The sequence below is a fragment of the Vulpes vulpes genome, chromosome 14, assembly GCF_048418805.1.
Source record: "Vulpes vulpes isolate BD-2025 chromosome 14, VulVul3, whole genome shotgun sequence".
In the NCBI taxonomy this organism is placed as follows: domain Eukaryota; kingdom Metazoa; phylum Chordata; class Mammalia; order Carnivora; family Canidae; genus Vulpes; species Vulpes vulpes.
Genome location: NC_132793.1, coordinates 29,568,992 through 29,588,014, shown reverse-complemented (window position 1 = coordinate 29,588,014; position 19,023 = coordinate 29,568,992). Strand labels below are relative to the sequence as shown.

Sequence of the window (19,023 nt, the reverse complement as noted above, 5' to 3'; positions counted from 1 at the left end):
GGATTACAGTGCCTTGTCTGCCCCCACCCAACCCCCACCACGCCCCTGTTTGGCATTTGGAGGTCACTGCCCAGTCATCCCAGAGAAGCCCCATGTCCCAGTCTGGATAACTTGGTGGGTAGGACCTTAAAGGATCATAATAGTCTGTTAATTGGTAGGTTTTCTTTTGCGTCTTTTCAATATCAGCAGGGCTGGGTATGTATTGAATGGCTTGTTGGACATTTGTATTCTGTGAATGATTTATTTCTCTTATACCCATTTGTCAGTAGACCCAAGGGTTTTTCCAATTTCATTCATCATTCAACAAATGAATGTTGAGTGTCTATTATGCTTTTGCATTAGTTTTCTAGTACTGCTGTAACAAATTACCCACAAACTTAGCGGCATAAAACAGCACAAATTTATCTCTTGGTTCTGTACAAGTCCAACATGGGTCTTACTGGGCTGAAATCAACATAGAGCTGTTTCTTTCTGAAGGCTCTACTCCATCTTCAAACCATATCCCTTGGCTTGTGGTCCTTTTCCTTCATTTGTAAAGCTAGCTAGCTACCTTGCATCTGTAACTGTTCTTCTGTAGTTACATGTCCCCCACCCCGACTTCTGCCTTCCTCATCCACTTTTTAAAAAAATATTTATTGGGATCCCTGGGTGGTGCAGCGGTTTAGCACCTGCCTTTGGCCCAGGGCGCGATCCTGGAGACCCGGGATCGAGTCCCACGTCGGGCTCCTGGTGCATGGAGCCTGCTTCTCCCTCTGCCTGTGTCTCTGCCTCTCTCTCTCTCTCTCTCTCTCTCTCTGACTATCATAAATAAATAAAAAATTTTTTAAAAGTTATAAAAAAATATTTATTCATGAGAGACACACACAGAGAGAGAGAGAGAGAGAGAGAGGCAGAGACACAGGCAGAGGGAGAAGCAGGCTCCATGCAGGGAGCCCGATGTGGGACTCGATCCCGAGACTCCAGAATCACATGGTGGGCTGAAGGCGGGTGCTAAACTGCTGAGCCACCCAGGCATCCCCCTCATCCACTTTTAAGGATCCTATGATTACATTGGGCCCACCTAGATAATCCAGGATAATCTCTTTTTTAATAAATATTTTTATTTTTAAGTAATCTCTACACCCAACATGGGGCTCAAACTTACAACCCCAAGATCAGGATCGTACACTGTACTAACTGAGCCAGCCATGCACTCCTAATCTCCCTATTTTAAGGTTAGCTGATTAGAAACCTTAATTCTATCTACAAACTTAATTCTCCTTTGCCAGGTAACCTAGCATGTTTACAGGTTCAGGGGATTAGGACTTGGATATCTTTGGGGGTTCATTAATTCTGCTTACCAGAGTATTAAGATGGGGATATGGAATTTTTTTTAAAGATTTATTTGAGAGGACACCTGGATGGCTCAGCAGTTGAGTGCCTGCCTTTGGCTCAGGGTGTGATCCTGGAGTCCTAGGATCGAGTCCCACACTGGGCTCCCTGCATGGGGCCTGCTTCTCTGTCTGCCTATGTCTCTGCCTCTTTCTCTGTGTCTCTCATGAATAAATAAATAAAATCTTTAAAAATAATAAAATAAAAAGATTTATTTGAGAGAAAGCTTGTAAGTTTGAGGGCAGAGGGAGAGGGAGAGAATCTCAGCAGACTCCCCACTGCATGCTGAGCCGGACTTGGAGCTCCATCGCACAACCCTGAGATATGACCTGAGCCCAAATCAAAAGTCAGATGCCTAACCTACTGAGCCACCCAGGCACCCCGGGATATGGAATTTTAAAGTATCCTGTCTACATAGACACAAGTTAGTGAGGAAGACATGATTAATCAATCACCATTTTCTTCTTTTATATTATTTTTCAGATTTTCATATTAAGATTATTCTATTCTACCTTTATAAAATAAATTAGGGAGCTTTTCATCTTTTCCTGTGATTTAGAATGATTTCTTCATAGATTGGGTAGAACTCAGCTGTAAAACAGGCTAGGGCAAGTGCCATTTAAAAGGGTAAACCGGGGATGCCTGGGTGGCTCAGCAGTTTAGCACCTGCCTTTGGCCCAGGGCGTGATCCTGGAGTCCCGGGATCGAGTCCCGCATCAGGCTCCCGGCATGGAGCCTGCTTCTCCCTCTGCCTGTGTCTCTGCCTCTCTCTCTCTCTCTCTCTCTCTATGTCTCTCATGAATAAAGAAATAAAATCTTTAAAAGAAAAATAAAATAAAAGGGTAAACCTGGGACACCTGGGTGGCTCAGTGGTTTAGCGCCTGCCTTCGGCCCAGGGTGTGATCCTCGAGTCCCAGCATCAATACCTGCATCGGGCTTCCTGTGTGGAGCCTGCTTCTCCCTCTGCCTGTGTCTCTGCTTTCTGTGTCTCTCAGGAATAAATAATAAAAATCTTTTTAAAAAAATAAATAAAAATAAAAGGGTAAACCTTAGGCATCTGGGTGGCTCAGTGATTGAGCATCTGCCTTTGGCTCAGGTCCTGATCCTGGCGTTCTGGGATTGAGTCCCACATCAGGCTCCCGGTGGGGATCCTGCTTCTCCCTCTGCCTGTATCTCTGCCTCTCTGTGTCTCTCATGAATAAATAAAATCTTAAAAAAAATAATAAAAGGGCAAACCTTAATAATGTTAATTCCTTTTGTAGTTATTGATCTTGCTAAAACCTAATTAAAATCACGTTTAAGGGATCCCTGGGTGGCTCAGTGGTTTAGCGCCTGCCTTCAGCCCAGGGCATCGTCCTGGAGTCCCGGGATCGAGTCCCACATCAGGCTCCCTGTGTGGAGACTGCTTCTCCCTCTGCCTGTGTCTCTGCCTCTCTCTCTCTCTGCGTCTCTCATGAAAAAATAAATAAATACTTTAAAATAAAATAAAATCACGTTTAAGTACCTTTTTCTACTGGAAGCTTTAGTTGGTACATAAAAACAAGGAAATAGGGATCCCTGGGTGGCTCAGCAGTTTAGCGCCTGCCTTTGGCCCAGGGCACTATCCCGGAGTCCCGGGATCGAGTCCCACGTCAGGCTCCCAGCATGGAGCCTGCTTCTCCCTCCTCCTGTGTCTCTGCCTCTCTCTCTCTCTCTGTCTATGTCTCAAATAAATAAATAAATAAAGGACTCTTAAAAAAAAAAAAACGCAAACATTACAGAACTGCCTAGAATCTTCCACCCTCCTTCCTGCAATCCCACCATCTCAAAGTAGCCACTATTAATAGTTTGATGTTCATTTTTTCACTTTTCTATGCATATACATATTCTTACTAAAATAATAGAAGATGGGGGGGGATCCCTGGGTGGCGCAGCGGTTTGGCGCCTGCCTTTGGCCCAGAGCGTGATCCTGGAGACCCGGGATCGAATCCCACGTCGGGCTCCCGGTGCATGGAGCCTGCTTCTCCCTTTGCCTGTGTCTCTGCCTCTCTCTCTCTCTCTGTGTGACTATCATAAATAAATAAAAATTAAAAAAAAAGAAGAAGATGGGGCGCCTGGCTGGCTCAGTCAGAACATGTGACTTGGATCTCAGGGTTGCAAGTTTGAGCCCCACATTGGGTGTAGAGATTACTTAAATAAATAAATTTTTAAAGATTTTATTTATTTATTAATGAGAGACACAGAGAGAGAGAGAGAGGCAGAGGGAAAAGCAGACTCCATGCAGGGAACCTGACGTGGGACTCGATCCTGAGACTCCAGGATCACTCCCTGAGCTGAAGGCAGAAGCTTAACCACTGTGCCATCCAGGCATCCCATAAAATAAATATTTTTTAAAAGATTTTATTTTTTTATTTGAGAGCGAGACAGAAAGCAAGTCAGGGTTGGCAGAGGGAAAGGGACAAGCAAGACTGTGCTGAGCATTGAGCCCAACATGGGGCTTAATCTTACAACCTTGAGATCCTGAGCTGAGCTGAAATCAAGAGGCAGACCCTTACAACTGAGCCACCCAAGTGCCCCTAAATAAATAAATATTTTAAAAATAAGTAAAATAATAGTGTTTGCATACATATGAATCTGCTCCTTGGTTTTTCACTTAATGTAGTCATCTTTCTATGTCAATACATAGACACCTATGCCATTATTTTACATTGCTATTGTTACATTGCATTGGATGCACGGATTAATTTACTCAATATTCCAATAATAGATTGATGTATTTAGGTTTAAATTTTTCTATTACAGTCAGCATGGCAGTGACTTACCTTTGAACATCTGTCATATTACTCATGATGGCATTTCTTTCCAGAATGGAATTGCGAAGTCTGGGGATATACACATTTCACATTTTTACATATTGTCCTCCCAAAAGGTTGTACTGATTTATACTCTCAAAAATACCGTGAGTTCCTTTTGCCCTACAGCTTCACCAACATGTGATATCACTTTTTAAGTTGTCAGTCTGATAGACTCTTCTGCCTACCCCCATTTTATTGAAATGATAGATTTGTTTTAATGGCCTTCTCTTTCTCATTGGTGAGGAAGAGTTTCCCACTCTAGGGTTATGGGAAGGGCCAAACACAGCACCTGACCCTGGTGAGACTGACAGTTTATTAGTCACATATTTTCATAGCTCTGGGAAGGAAGACCCCACAAGCCACATGGGACCGTCCAGGTGTTGCATTCAGAAATGTAGTGAACAACCAGAAGCTGTGGAGGACAGGCTTTATAGCAGCAAGAGAGTAAGGTGTGCCTGCTGTTCCTGCAGGAAATGTGATTGGCTTGTTTGAATGATTCTGAAGGCTGGCAGAGAACTGAAACCTGCTCTGAGATAAGCAGAAACTGCACCTGGTTGATTTGATAAGGAGGATTATTTGGCTAGGGCAATGTTCAGTTAAGCTATTTGAGGCACTCCAGATTTTACCAGATGTCAAGGCCAAAATATTGAATCTTCATTTCAGCAGTTCCTGGTTCATTATGAGGGTTCTTTTTGGGCACTGATTTTTTAGTGACTTTTTGGCAAAAAAAATATTGTTAATATACTTAAATTCAATTTTGCCATATATTATGACGATTTTTTTTCCTCATTTAACAAAATCATGAACTAATTTCACATACAATAAAACTTTACTTCCTTGAGTTGTATGTAGTAATTTTATCCCCTGAATTGATAAGTATGATTGGTTTACAGTTTTCTTTTTTTATGCTATCTTTATTAGGAATTGGTGTAAGGAGAATCGTAGCTTCATAAAGTGAAATAGCTTTCTAATTTTTCTGGGCTATAATACAGATTTGCAGAGTAAGGATTATCTGTTCACTGAGTTTGAGAGAATTCTCCCATTAAACCATCTGAGCCCAGAGCTTTTCTTGAATATATTTCTTAGATAATGTTTTCAACATCGTTCTTACTTTTTAAATTTTATTTCCCAGAAAATGGTCCACTTTATCAGGGCTTTCATATGCATTAGAACAGAGTCAGCTATGGTATTCCCTTATTTTCCTATTCTCAAAATGTTAAACCACATCCTCTATGAAATAGGAATAGAAAACTAAAAAGAGATTAAGTGAAACCAACACAGAGGTGGAGTGGAAATTGGCTAAAATCAAAGGAAGATAAAATAAGCAGAATTAAATATCTTATTGGAGAAAACAAAGAGTACCCTTGACTCTGAAGAAAATTAAATCTGTGATGTTGGAGAAAAACATAAGATACTCTCCCAAGATGCAGAGAAAAGGGAGGAAGAGATTTCAATGACAACATTGATCTAATGTGATAATTTTAGGGGAGAAAAAAAAACCCAAATCAACCCTGTTCACAGAATGGACAGGAACATATTCGAATTTGTTAGAAACTTTCGTAAGCTGAAAAGACCACTCAAGAATTCTGTAAACTGTCAAGCCACAAAGATGTATTAGTATGTAAAGACAGTAAAAAGGCATTCTTACTAGGGCAAAGGCCTAGGAAAAAAACATTCAGGAGCCCTCCCTGAAATCACCAGTAAAATGAGAGATGGGTCCGAATGAGAAAAAAATGAGAGCATAGAAAACTGGCAGTGACATTGATACCAATTAAAGAGTTGGCAAAAGCCAAAGATAATGATTGAAAAACAGGATTTTGTGGCTTGAAAAAAAGTGTAAACAAAACTGGGTCTATCATCCTATATAAATAGGTGTGAGGGCAGCAGGCCCAGAGATAGAAAAGCACATTAAAATTTTCGTTACAGGGATCCCTGGGTGGCTCAGCGGTTTAGCGCCTGTCTTTGGCCGAGGGTGCGATCCTGGGACCCCGGGATCGGGTCCCGCGTCTGGCTCCTGGCATCTCTCCCTCTGCCTGTGTCTTTGCCTCTCTCTCTATGTCTATCACAAATAAATAAAATATCTTAAAAAAATTTTTCGTTACATAAAATGGAATATAAAAATGAATGACTTGTCATTGACTTTAATGATTTGTGAAATAAAAATTATTTTTACTTTATAAACTCAAAAGCAACCGCCAGGCTTTCTATCTTGCAGACTACTATAGAAGATAAAAGCAAATATGGAAAAAAATCCAGAAAACAGCAAGAAATATAGACTATAAAATAAGATGACTGATGACCAAACAAATTAGCAATGACCAAATTATAGCAATGATACAATGGGTTAAATCCCAGCTGGAGTGGAGGCGCAGAAGTTTTTAGGACTGACCCTTTGTGCCTCCAGCTTTTTTTAACGCTGAACCCTAGGCCTGGTTTGCTTCCCCGCTGTATTCGTGGTATTCTAGGCTAAGACCTCCAGCCCGAGCCAGCTTCCTCCTGGCAGTCCTCCCGGACCAACCGGGGCGGAATGAGCATTCACGGTACAGAATGAAGCACGCGCCTGCAAAACTGGTGCTCTGGGTGAGGGACGAAGTCCTCACCTCACCTCCTCTCACCCTCGGTTGCAGCGTGGGGGTCGGGGCCGGGTCTCGTGCAGGTGTGGGGCACGGGGTGAAAGCACTCACACCTTGCTGGGTTATATATACATCTTTTCCTTCGTCGCCTTCCTTTTCCTCCCGGACAGTGAGCCTCCGCAAGCAGCAAGTTTCAGACCGGCTCTCCTTACTGCCGGACTGAGTCACGGCCCCTCCAAGCCTCTAACACACCTGCCTGCGGTCCCCGCGCTCGCGCGGGTCTTCGCTCCGCGGTGTCGGATACCCACGGGAGGGCTCGCCCCGCCCCCACCTTGCAGACTTGCAGTCTCACGGCGTCCGCTGGGAGGCCGCGTCCGGAAGAGCTGGAGCGGGAGAGGAATGAGGCTCGGGGTCGGCAGCGCGAGCCCCTTCCCCAAACCGGAGGGGCTCCTCCCAATGGCCAAAGAAGAGGCGGAGGGTGCGGCCCCACTGCATTTGTTAGAGATTAGAGCCTGGGGGCCGAACCCAAGGGGCTTGGGAGAGTAAGCGGCGATGAGCAGAGGGGCTCCGGCCGACCTACGGAGCCCTGGAGAGGGTGAAATAGAGGGGTCCCACGCGTGAACCGGGACGCAGCTACAAAGGGGTTAAGACACTGCGCCCCGCCCCAGCCTGGGGATTGGCGGCCCCGGGGGGCGTGGCCGGGGGCGGGCCCGCGTTTGCCGCAGCCGCGGGTGGGCGGGGCCCGGGCGGGGAGCGGGAGGGGCGCGGAGCGGAGCCGGGCCCGCGCCGCGCGCCCCGCCGGGCGGGCTTCGGGCTGCGCCAGCGAGCCGGGCCGGTGGCGCCCGCGCCGAGGACCCCGCGCTGGACCCTGAGGTAGCGAGTAAGTGAGGCCGGCCGACCGCGGCACCCCTCCCGGCTCCGACCTGTCGCCGTGCCGCTGCACCGCGGTGTTCGTCCTGCCCGACCCGGAGCTGGGGAGGGGGCGCGTCCCGCTGCTGGGGTCCCGGGGCGGGGGAGGGGAGTGGAGATAAGGCCGATGATGTCATGGATGCTTCGCCAGGCCTGGGGGGAGGTGGCGGCCGGAGGGGGTGCGGCCGGGATTATGTCACCTCTTCCCTCTGCGCCCCGCCCCCCGGGGCCACACGCGCTGGTAGGGAGCAAGGGAAGGTGCATGAGGGGTTTCCTGCACCACAGAGACCCTTGGGCACCTCCTCGGGACAGCCTGTGGCCGGGGTCTCTACCTTGCTGGCGCTGCGGGCCGTGGACTGCTGGTGAATGGCGAACACCCCCACTCCCCTGCGCGGAAGCTCGTGTGTGCGCGCGTGTGTGTGCTGGGGTGGGGGGGGCGCTGTCAGCCCCCTCAGTCCTTAAAACACCAGCTTCACCAGAGCCAGAATTTAGGAGATGGTTCTCTTCCCCCGTTTACACCAAGGGAAGGTGGATCTCTCCTCACACATCCCAACCAAGAAGTTCTGAAGACCTCTGCACCCCCAAAGCCCTAGAGTGCCCCCAATCCCCATTCACCCTCAGTCCTTCCCAGAAGCCCTTCCTGATTTTCCTGTCCTGATTCATTGCCTCTTTCCATTGCTCATAACTAGCGTTCCCATGGCATTCTCTCTGCATCTCCTCTGGGTCAGGGCCCAGAGACCCTCAGGACTCTGCCATCTGTGCCCCAGGAGCATCCCCAGGCCAGCCCCTGGGGAAGCCTCAGAGTGCAATCCCCCTGGAGTAGCCTGAGCCAAGTGCTCCAAGGCCCCTGCTCCCCAGGGGCGATCGGGGATGCTGTCCTGGGAGGCAGCATTTGGATTGGTCCTTGAAGGATGCAGGGTGGACATAGCTGGGAAGAGATTTTCTGTGGAGTGGAAAGGATCTTGGGTCAGGAGAAATAGGATGGGCAGCGGGAGATGTCTTGGAGGCTCTGCTGCAAGCTCTGCTCTGGTTCTGGAGATTGAGAGAAATGCCAGGCCTTTTACCCATAATACATTGACTTCTTAAGATTCCTGTAAGGTAGGTGTGAGAACCTGAGGTGAAATAACCGGCATGCGTTCACCCCTAATCAGTTCAGCTGGGCTTTACACTTGAGCTGATGACTCTAGAACTCTCTTCGACTGTTCTTGGTGTTGCTCATGGAAGAATTTGGGCAGAGCAGAGACAAGATCATCTTTGCCCTTTAGCAGCTGGGTGTGGGAGGGAGTGCAGGAGGGGAAAGGCCAGTGAGAAGCCCCCAGCAAGGGTGCTGGCAAGAGGGGCTACCGAAAGCTTTAGGGGACAAATGGGCTGGTATAGGGGCCTCTGAGACCACAAGAGAAGGGTAGAGTGTTTTAGGCTTTGAGAGGGACACAGGTAGGGAGGAGTGGAGTGTCACAGTGGATTGGAGAAATGTCCTCATGTACAGCCCACATACAGTTCATTTGACCCCTTTGTGACCATCAGTACTATGCATAAAGTCCCAGGCACTGAAGGCTGATGGCACAGAGATAGAGGCAGAGTTGGGCAACAGGCAGTCATCCCCAGTTATTGAGCTGATGCCTTGAGGCTGCCTATATAGACCATGCTCAGCTACAGTGAGCCAGTTCAGGACCCTAACCCATTCAGGAAGCTCAAACCCCTGGGGTCAGGTTCTGCCTATCAGGGAAACAAATGCCCCTCTTTGTCCTGCCAGCTCCCTGCTGGGGTTTTGAGAAAGCTGCAGCAGCCCAAACTCAGGAGAGGCAAGGGGCAGAGAACACTTGCATAGGGTTTATCATGACAGGTTACAATTATGGCAAGAGACTCTTTGGGGAATGAGGCTCTAGGGAGAGCTGCTGTGGGTTGACAGTCAAGGATTCCCCAGGTAGAGAAGGAGATGGTCCCAGGAGACAGTCCTGGGAACACTTCATTTCCATCTAAGACTCTGGGCATTGAACTTGTCTGGGGACCACACACATTCCAGGGAAACAGTGGGGCAGAGTGCCATATAACCAGCCTCAACCTATGGTCAGATCCTCTTTTCCTGGATCACAGAGAAGGTAGTACGGCATGTTTGTACAGACCTACATATCATAAAGCATCCTCCCAAACACTATCCCCTGTCACTCTCAATGATCAACACAATCACTCTTAAGGTTTGCTCCTGCCCACATCCAGACATCTCTGGTGGAGCCCCGTCGCCTCTCTATCTCTCATCTCACTATTGGCGCCTTCCTTCAGCAGAGCAACATACTCAGGTTTCTACCATGCTTAATATAAAATTTAAAAAGAGCCTTTGGATCCCAAACCACTTTAAATCACTGCCTTCTCTTTCACGAGGATACTCTCCCATCTTTCTCTCCAGACTCATCTACTCTTGTATCTGGCTTTGCCATGCACCACTTTTCTGAAACCATTCTCTCATAGACACCAGTGAGGTTTCCACCTGCCAAATCTACTGGGAGCTGCTCCCACATTCTTGAAGCCCCCCAGCTTGTTGTGCAGGACTGGCCACCTTCTGGGCTGCTTCTTTCATCCCCACTGCCCCAGGCTCTTGGGGATCTGCCACCTTAGCTTGATGCTGGGCTCCAGCCACACTGCCCTTGAATGCTGACCACCCCAGTCTCTTTCTGCTCCAGTATATAAGAGAGATCTCTGTCTGGTCTTTCCCAAAGTATCTGTTTTCCCCAGATATTCTCCCCCTCTTTTGTTAAGGAAGTCACACACCCTGGTTCCCCATCTGGGACTCCTCCCCTGCCCTCACTTCTGAACCCCATCTTTGTGTTTTGTCACTTCTTCCTCCCAGACCCTGCCCAGGCCTTCCCACTGGTTTCAAGCCTCAGGCCACTCAGCCTTCATCCTCCTAGTCCCCAGCTGCTCCCTACGCTGTACCCAGGAATGCTGAGAAAAGGGTCCTGCTTAGGGTGAGAGGGGGATTTTTGAATTGCAGGGTAGCTGGGCTCAAGAATGTGGGGAGCAGAGGCAGAGCAGAGACTGGAGTGAGGCCTGAGAGGCACTAGAGCACCAGAGGTAAGGAGGCACTGGCTCTTAGGGTCCTGCACTTGCTGACACTGCACTGAAATGCCAGCACCACCTGCCTCGCTTGCCTCACCCTAGTCTCAGCCCTGCATTCGGGGACGATTGGGTCAAGGGAAGAAGGTGGTAAAGTGCTGTTCTCCACCCCTTGGAAGGGGGATGGACAGATGCTGAGGGAATGGAATTTTACAAAGGCAGTGAGGACTGGCTTGGTGGTGAACTTTCCAACCACTTAGGGCTGTAATTCCAGGTGTGGTGGCCAAAAGATTCCTGAAGGGCAGGAGTTTTGTCAGGCTCCCCTGATCTGGGGCCTAATTGGGGCCTAATAGGAAGGACTCGGCATCAGAATGGGCATCTGGGTAGAAGACAGTCTGAGGGCACTCAAGAGGCATGGGGTGCCACTTCAACCCCTTCACTCCAAGGAGAAGAAGGGCTCCTTGCCTGGTTTCTCTCTCTCTCTCTCTTTAATTTTATTTATTTATTCATGAGAGAGACAGGGACATAGGCAGAGAGAGAAGCCGGCTCCATGCAGGAAACCCGATGTGGGACTCGATCCTGGGACTCGATCCTGGGACTCGATCCTGGGACTCCAGGATCACGCCCTCAGCCGAAGGCAGACACGTTTAACCCCTGAGCCACCCAGGCGTCCCATCCTTGTCTGGTTTCTCATGGGAGTAGAAGGCAAAAGCCTGAAGGGTGCCCCTACCACCGCTGGCAGACTATTCGAGGGTCTACATCCGCGGCAGACACTGCCTGGTGCCTTTGCCCCGCTAGATTATGCAGATCTCTAGGGCAGGTGTTCCCCCGTGTTGAGACAAAGGAACCAGGAAGCAGGGCCTCCCTGAACACAGGTAACCCGAGGCCCTGTCGCCGCTTGCGTTCCCTCCTCCTCCCCCCCGCTCTTGTGGGCTGGCCTTGGGGAAGGGGGGCGCACGCTCTCGGAAGGGCTCAGAGGACTTCACGGTTCAAGGTCCAAAGGGAAGGTGGGGGAGAGGGAATAATCCAGGAAGTCTTCCCGGTGGCGGGGATCAGAGGCGCGGAATCCCCTGCGGGCGCAGCCGGGCGCGAAAGCCCCGCCCCTCCCCCCGCCCACCTGTGGGAAACGCTGGAGCCGAGGGAGGCTCCGCCAGCGCCCGCACCTTGCCGGCGCCCGCCCCGGCCTCAGACGGCCGCCGAAACTTCTGCGGAGGCACCGGCCGTGGGGAAGGGGCTCCCCGTGAGGCCGCGTTGGGAAGACATCGGGAAGGTCCCCTCGCCACGCGCTAAGGCCACGGTCCCCGGCCGTCCGCTGAGGGCGGGGCGAGCCCGAGGTGGTGCCCACGTGCGACCCAGGGGCGCACAGCGGTGGCACCTCCCGCCCACCCCCCACCGAGACCCCAGTATCTTCCCGCGCCCGCCGCCTCGGGGTGCCTGGCACATGGCAGCTCCACGAGGTAGGTCCTTCATTCCTCCCATTTCGCAGAGGAGGACAATGCAGTCCAGGATGGCTCAGCCGGCCCGTCCAAAGTCGCACAGCTGCTTCGGGCCGAGCCCCGACTGCAAGAGTGAGGCACATGGCCCCTGCAGACCAGGCCTCGGAGGGTCCCAGGCTTGAGGACCCGTCGGCCACCCACCCCCGTGGAAAGGCAAGGAGAGGAGCCTGCGCTGGTAGTGACCCTCCACTTCTGCCCTTGACTGCGACACCCTAGGTTAGGGCGGGAAGGACCCCTACTCACAGGTTTCGGTGAGGGGTGGGTTCTCTCCTTCCCTTAGTTTCTGAGGTACCCTACTGAGCTCAAGTATTGTTGTACCCTTCCAACCCCATCTCCCCAGCCCACAAGGGTGGGTTATAGGCATCCAGACCCAAGGTGAAGAAAACCTGAGTTTTGGGGGTTACAGTGAAGAATCGGGGCTCATGGTGGAGGTGAGGTTGAGGCAGGAGCTGAGGAGTGGAATGCTGAACCGAGCAAAACTGGGAGGGTGTGTGCATGGTGCCTTGGGCTCCATCAGGTGGGCCACAGGTGCCCCATTACCAAGCTGTCACTCTTACCCCAGCCCCATTCCTTCATCCTGGGTGTCTGGGAACTCTTGTACCCACTGTAGGGAAGGGGGCATGGAAGGGCAGGGTGCACGTGTTGCTGAGGCTGACTCAGCTGGGATGGTGGGAGTGGGGGTGGGGCTGACCCATCTTTGCCTTCCACCTATGCCTACAGTGTCCCCCTGGCTTAGTCATGGCGAAGCTGGAGACACTGCCTGTGCGCGCTGACCCAGGGCGGGATCCTCTCCTGGCCTTTGCCCCTCGGCCTTCTGAGCTCGGACCCCCAGACCCTCGCCTGGCCATGGGCAGTGTGGGCAGTGGGGTAGCCCACGCCCAGGAGTTCGCCATGAAGAGTGTGGGCACCCGCACAGGGGGTGGAGGCAGCCAGGGCAGTTTCCCTGGCTCGCGCAGCAGCGGGGGTGGAGCCGGCAGGGAGAGGCCAAGCCGCTATCCTTCAGAAGACAAGGCTCTCGCCAACTCCCTCTACCTCAACGGCGAGCTGCGGGGCAGTGACCACACTGATGTCTGTGGCAATGTGGTGGGCAGCAGTGGTGGCAGTAGCAGCAGCGGTGGCAGTGACAAGGCCCCACCACAGTATCGTGAGCCCAGCCATCCACCTAAGCTCTTGGCCACCTCTGGCAAACTAGACCAGGTCAGTACCCAGGGCATTTTTCTGAGGGGTGGGGGGAGGGAAATCCAGAGAGGAAGGTATAGTGGATCCTGGAGGCTGGGTTGTAGGGGCCGGAATTGAGGTTGGGCTGAGGAGCCCTGGGTGGGATGTTAGGGGTCAAGTCTAACTGGTGGTTCCAGGGCAGAGACTTGGCTTTTGGGTGCCATGAAGTGGAAACCCAGCTGGGAGGGACTTCCAGGATTGGGGCGAGGCTGAACATATTTTGGCCAGAGGGAAGAAGCTGGAGCCAAGACTAAGGCCCCATTCTGATGCCCACTCTCTCTTGCTTGCTTTTTTACTCAGTGCTCAGAGCCACTAGTTAGGCCTTCGGCCTTCAAACCTGTTGTACCCAAGAACTTCCACTCCATGCAGAACCTGTGCCCCCCGCAGACCAATGGTACTCCTGAGGGACGACAGGGTCCTGGTGGTCTCAAGGGTGGACTGGACAAGTCTCGGACCATGACCCCAGCAGGTGGGGGTGGGGGCGGCCTCTCAGACTCAGGCCGGAACTCACTCACAAGCCTGCCCACCTACAGCTCCAGCTATAGCCAGCACCTGGCGCCCCTCAGTGCCTCCACCAGCCACATCAACCGCATTGGCACTGCCAGCTATGGTAGTGGCAGCGGCGGCAGCAGCGGTGGTGGTTCGGGCTACCAGGACCTGGGGACCTCTGACAGTGGGCGGGCCTCCAGCAAGAGTGGGTCGTCCTCCTCCATGGGGCGGCCGGGCCATCTGGGATCGGGGGAGGGAGGAGGTGGAGGCCTGCCGTTCGCGGCCTGCTCACCACCCTCGCCCAGTGCTCTGATCCAGGAGCTAGAGGAGCGGCTGTGGGAGAAGGAGCAGGAGGTGGCAGCTCTTCGGCGTAGCCTGGAGCAGAGCGAGGCAGCGGTGGCCCAGGTGCTGGAGGAGCGGCAGAAGGCGTGGGAGCGAGAGCTGGCCGAGCTGCGCCAGGGCTGCAGCGGGAAGCTGCAGCAGGTGGCCCGCCGTGCCCAGCGTGCCCAGCAGGGCCTACAGCTGCAGGTGCTGCGGCTGCAGCAGGACAAGAAGCAGCTGCAGGAGGAGGCAGCTCGGCTGATGCGGCAGCGGGAAGAGCTTGAGGACAAGGTGGCCGCCTGCCAGAAGGAGCAGGCTGACTTCCTGCCCCGGATGGAGGAAACTAAGTGGGAGGTGCGGGCAGGGGGCTTGGGCTTTCCCCCTGAGTCTCCTTCCTTCTGTCTGTCACTCTGGAGAAACCCAGAGCGGTGGCCCATGTCTCAAGGGTCGTGAAGGGGAGGGGGACAAAGGTGATTAGGAGGGTCCGTGAGGATAGGAGTGGCCCTGGGCTGTGTGAGATTAGCCAGCCAGGTGTGCCCTGAGTCCAGGGAGGACCCTTTGTGTCATTGCTGCATGTTCCATGAGCTAACCCTGTGTCAAGGGCCACTCAGTGCCTTGAGCTGGATGCAGGGGCAAGGGTGCTGGCCAGTAGGGCTCTGTTGTGACCCTGGTCCTCTTCGCCCCTGCCCCTGCCCAGGTGTGCCAGAAGGCGGGGGAGATCTCCCTCCTGAAGCAGCAGCTGAAGGACTCGCAGGCCGATGTGTCCCAGAAGCTGAGTGAGATCGTGGGGCTGCGCTCGCAGCTGCGGGAGGGCCGGGCTTCGCTGCGGGAGAAGGAGGAGCAGCTGCTCAGTCTGAGGGACTCCTTTGGCAGCAAGCAGGCCAGCCTGGAGCTGAGTGAGGCCGAACTGCCCGCGGCCTGCCTCAAGCCGGCGCTGACGCCCGTAGACCCGGCGGAGCCCCAGGATGCCCTGGCCACATGCGAGAGCGACGAGGCCAAGATGCGCCGGCAGGCCGGGGTGGCGGCCGCTGCCTCGCTGGTGTCCTTGGACGGGGAGGTGGATGCTGGTGGGGATAGCGGGACGCGGGCCCTGCGGCGGGAGGTGGGGCGGCTGCAGGCCGAGCTGGCTGCTGAGCGGCGAGCCCGGGAGCGCCAGGGGGCCAGCTTCGCAGAGGAGCGCCGTGTGTGGCTGGAGGAGAAGGAGAAGGTCATCGAGTACCAGAAGCAGCTGCAGCTGAGTTACGTGGAGATGTACCAGCGCAACCAGCAGCTGGAGCGGCGGCTTCGGGAGCGTGGGGCAGCGGGGGGTGCTAGCACACCCACCCCCCAACACGGCGAGGAGAAGAAAGCCTGGACGCCCTCCCGCCTCGAGCGCATTGAGTCCACAGAAATCTGATCCCCTACCTGGGCACGTGGCCTTTTGATAAATGTCCTGTCAAAGGCCAGAGTCCCCCGTGTCCCCTCCCTGCCATCCTTCTTCCCAATGTCCCCCATGTCCCCAGACCAAAGAAGTTCTCAAAGCAGCTGTGACCAGGTTCCTCCCCTTCCCAGACTGGGTGCCCTTCGGGCTTTACCACTGACCCTCTGGGCAGCCCACTTGGACCCTCCTCCCAAGGAGGGGATAGAAGGAGGCAGAGTGAGTGTGGGTTGAAGGGCCCAGGAAGCAGGGGAGCACATGCTCCCTGTCTTGGCACTGCTTTGTTGGAGATGTGAGGTGGCAGGCCTGCAGTGCCATGAGGTACCCCAGCCCCTTGGTAGGTCTGGGCTGCTACTGTTGGCCATCCTGGTGCCCAGTGACACTTTCTGTGGTCACCTCAAGGCCACGTAGTGAGGGGGCCTGCATGGGGTCTGCCGAAGCTGACAGACCTTGGGCTCCTGGCCTCTCTACTTCCTGCCCTGTTATTGCTCCCTCGGCAGATTGGCAGGACAAGTGGGAGCAGATGGCCTGTATGTGGTTGAGAGGGCTACCTGCCCAGCCCCTCCCCCCCTCAAGGTCTCTTGGGCTGAGGCCTCAGAGCCTGGTGTGGTCCTGCGTGTATGTCCATATGTGTGAATCGGGCCTGAGGGAAGGCTGGAGGTGGAGACTCAGTGCCCAAGAAAGATCTGCCCTCCTGTTCTTGGGAGGGGTCACCTGGAGGCTTTTTAGCTCTACCCCACCCTTTTGGCCAGGATCCCACAGGGTGATAGCCCCATCTGCTTGGCTCACCCCATACCCAGGGCCGCTGTCCGGCTCTAACTACAGCTATTAAGTGCTACCTGCCTCTCAGGCACTCCCCTCACCCAGTTTCTGAGGTCATATGAGTGTCTGTGATGTCTTCCTGTGTCTTCTCCCACTTGATTCCCCCAGCCTCCCTCTGCTTTCACGCTCAGAACATCATCGTCCTAGGCCGCCTCTTTCCCAAAACCTCACCTTTTCTTCCAGTAGAAAATTCTGCTTGATCTTTGGTGCACTGCCCACTTCCAAGCTCCAATGGGCCCAAGCCTGAGCCAGAAGCCTTTGTTTTGGGGGGCAAGGGGAGATGGTTGTGATTGCCCTTGAAGAACAAGGCTGACCTGAGAGGAACACTGCCCCCTGAGTTCCCAGGACCCCGAGGTAGCCCAGGGTTTGCCTAGGGTAGGCCTGGCATGGCCATCAGTGGGGGGTCGGGACAGCACTGTCACTTCCCTCCTCCTCTTGGCATCCTCTATCTCCCTAAGATAGGAAGGGAAAGGCAAATTTCTAATTCACCAGCAATAAAAATTAGAGGAGGCTTGGCCCTCAGCCCTTGTATTTCTCTCTTTTCAGTCTCTTCCTCCCACCCCCAAGACTGGGTTTGGAGGGCAGGGTGGAGAGAGCTGGCAACTACTGTGAGCAAGTTCCCCAATCCCTGACCAGCCTCCTCCCATGACTGGTGACTGTTTAATGAGCTGTGCATCCCCCACAAAAACAAGAGTGCCCCTCTGTGTGGCCTCTATCCCTCTGCACAGCCCCTTCCCGGTGACCCTCACCAGATCTCTGAGCTGGGTGGGGGGACCATCTGGTAATCACTGCCTGTTCCACTCACCCCTCACTGCACCTGTCCCAGAACCTGGGCCTGGGCCAGGGGCAGGAGGAAGAGAAGGCATTAGTAGGAAAAAATAATAGAAAAATATGAACAGACTCAGCTTTGGGACTTCCAACCACAAAAGAAATTATATATAAATATATATAAATATATATCTCTACCATATGTGATGAAAAGACTTCGTTTTCTTTTCCCAAAGAAATAAAATGGAGAAAGCCTCTTGAGTGGCATTCTTTGGCCTGCTTGGGTCTTTGCAGGCTTGGGAGGTGAAGCCTGGGTGAGGTGGGGGTGGGGTGGAGGGCAAAGCTGGAGTAAACATTTCCCAGAGGAGGCATGAGACCAGAGTTGCTCACTGGGCCATGCAAGAAGATTGGCCCAAAGCCCAAGCTCCTCTGTTGCCCAGGAGGAGTCGTGGTTCCAAGTTTCTGCCCGATGGGGCTTTCTCTTCAGCTCAGATCGTCACCCTGAGGGTTTCAAGGCAGTTCCAATCTAGCATCTGGACCCCAGGCTGCAGGATGGGAGGCAGGCAGGTGGTGCAGGAAAGCTAGATATGGCGTCCTGAGCCACCTTAAAGCAATTGGCCAGTATTCGAGGGCAAAAGACAAAAACCTGAAGGTTGAGAACGAGGTTGTAATTATTGGTGAAGCCCCAAAGGCGGAATGGACCCAAGAGTGCTGTGAGCAGGGAGCTGTTCTTGAGAGGTGTTGTCCTTTAGGATAATTCCCTGTCTTCTTTACAAAGCCCCCTGCTCAAGAATGCACCCCATTACAGGTAACCTGATTTACAAGACCCTAAAGAGTGGTTTATTTTTCCCCACCTGACAATTGTGGTCACAAGCATCCCATCAGAGGTACTGGTTCACCAAGGCCCTAAGACTTCATTCTCCCACTCTCCCATCCTTAGCATGTAGTTCCCTCCATGCCACAAGATGGCTGCCACAGCTCCAGGAAGGGATTCAGGCAGGACCACTTTATCATAAAAGTAAAAGCTTTCCCACGATCCTGCCAGTATGTCTCCCTTTAAGTGTTGTTGGCCAGAACTGAGTTGCATCCTCTTATCACTTCAAGGGAGGCTGGGAAATTGAATATTTGGCAAAGAAGAATAGGATTGTCATGGATGTCTATGAGCAATGTGGCTTACTCCCTGGGGGATAGGCCCCCTGCTCTCTCTGTTTTTTTTTTTAAGATTTTTTATTTATTTATTCATGGAGATGCAGAGAGAGAGGCAGAGACACAGGCAGAGGGAGAAGCAGGCTCCATGCAGAGAGTCCGACATGGGACTCGATCCAGGGTCTCCAGGATCACGCCTTGAGCTGCAGGGGCGCTAAACCGCTGCGCCACCGGGGCTGCCCTCTCTCTGGGTTCTAATAGCAAAGTCATAGTCAGCAACTAGGAATATTTGCTCTGGCCTAAGTGAGAGAACCAGGCAAAGTGGGACCCAGGCTTGCCCCTTCTTACAGTGAAGTGTCCTCCCTGCGTTGGTTTTTGTCTCCCGACAAGATAAGGCCCTGGAGGGAATGTCAGTTCTCAAGTCTCCTTCACAGCACTTGGGATAGGTGCACCAGCAACCAAGGCACCGAGAAGGTATGACAAACACCATACAGCAGTGCTTGTTTCCCCAGAACAGCGGTCCAGGACCAAGCCCTCCTGGAGCGTCTCTTTCTTGCCTAGTTGCTGATAGCAGCTCAGGTGGGAGTCCCTCTACAAGGGAGGGGAAG

General features: G+C 52.9%; 1 protein-coding gene across 10 annotated transcripts; it reads left to right on the top strand.

The window, feature by feature from the left end:
* The first annotated feature begins 7,122 nt into the window (after nucleotides 1-7,122).
* On the top strand, nucleotides 7,123-17,525 carry LZTS3 (leucine zipper tumor suppressor family member 3). 10 transcript variants are annotated; one of them, XM_072736240.1, is made up of 5 exons: nucleotides 7,123-7,256; nucleotides 12,225-12,450; nucleotides 12,955-13,431; nucleotides 13,753-14,616; nucleotides 14,960-17,525. In XM_072736240.1, the coding sequence occupies exons 3-5, from the start codon at nucleotides 12,973-12,975 to the stop codon at nucleotides 15,656-15,658; spliced, it is 2,022 nt and encodes a 673-aa protein (XP_072592341.1). In that variant the 5' UTR covers nucleotides 7,123-7,256; nucleotides 12,225-12,450; nucleotides 12,955-12,972; the 3' UTR covers nucleotides 15,659-17,525. The 10 variants fall into 10 exon arrangements, with proteins under 10 accessions (XP_072592341.1, XP_072592345.1, XP_025868161.1 ...); XM_072736244.1 differs by having other exon boundaries at nucleotides 7,153-7,256; nucleotides 12,225-12,387; XM_026012376.2 differs by lacking the exon at nucleotides 7,123-7,256 and adding an exon at nucleotides 7,526-7,658 and having other exon boundaries at nucleotides 12,225-12,387.
* Nucleotides 17,526-19,023: the final 1,498 nt, after the last annotated feature.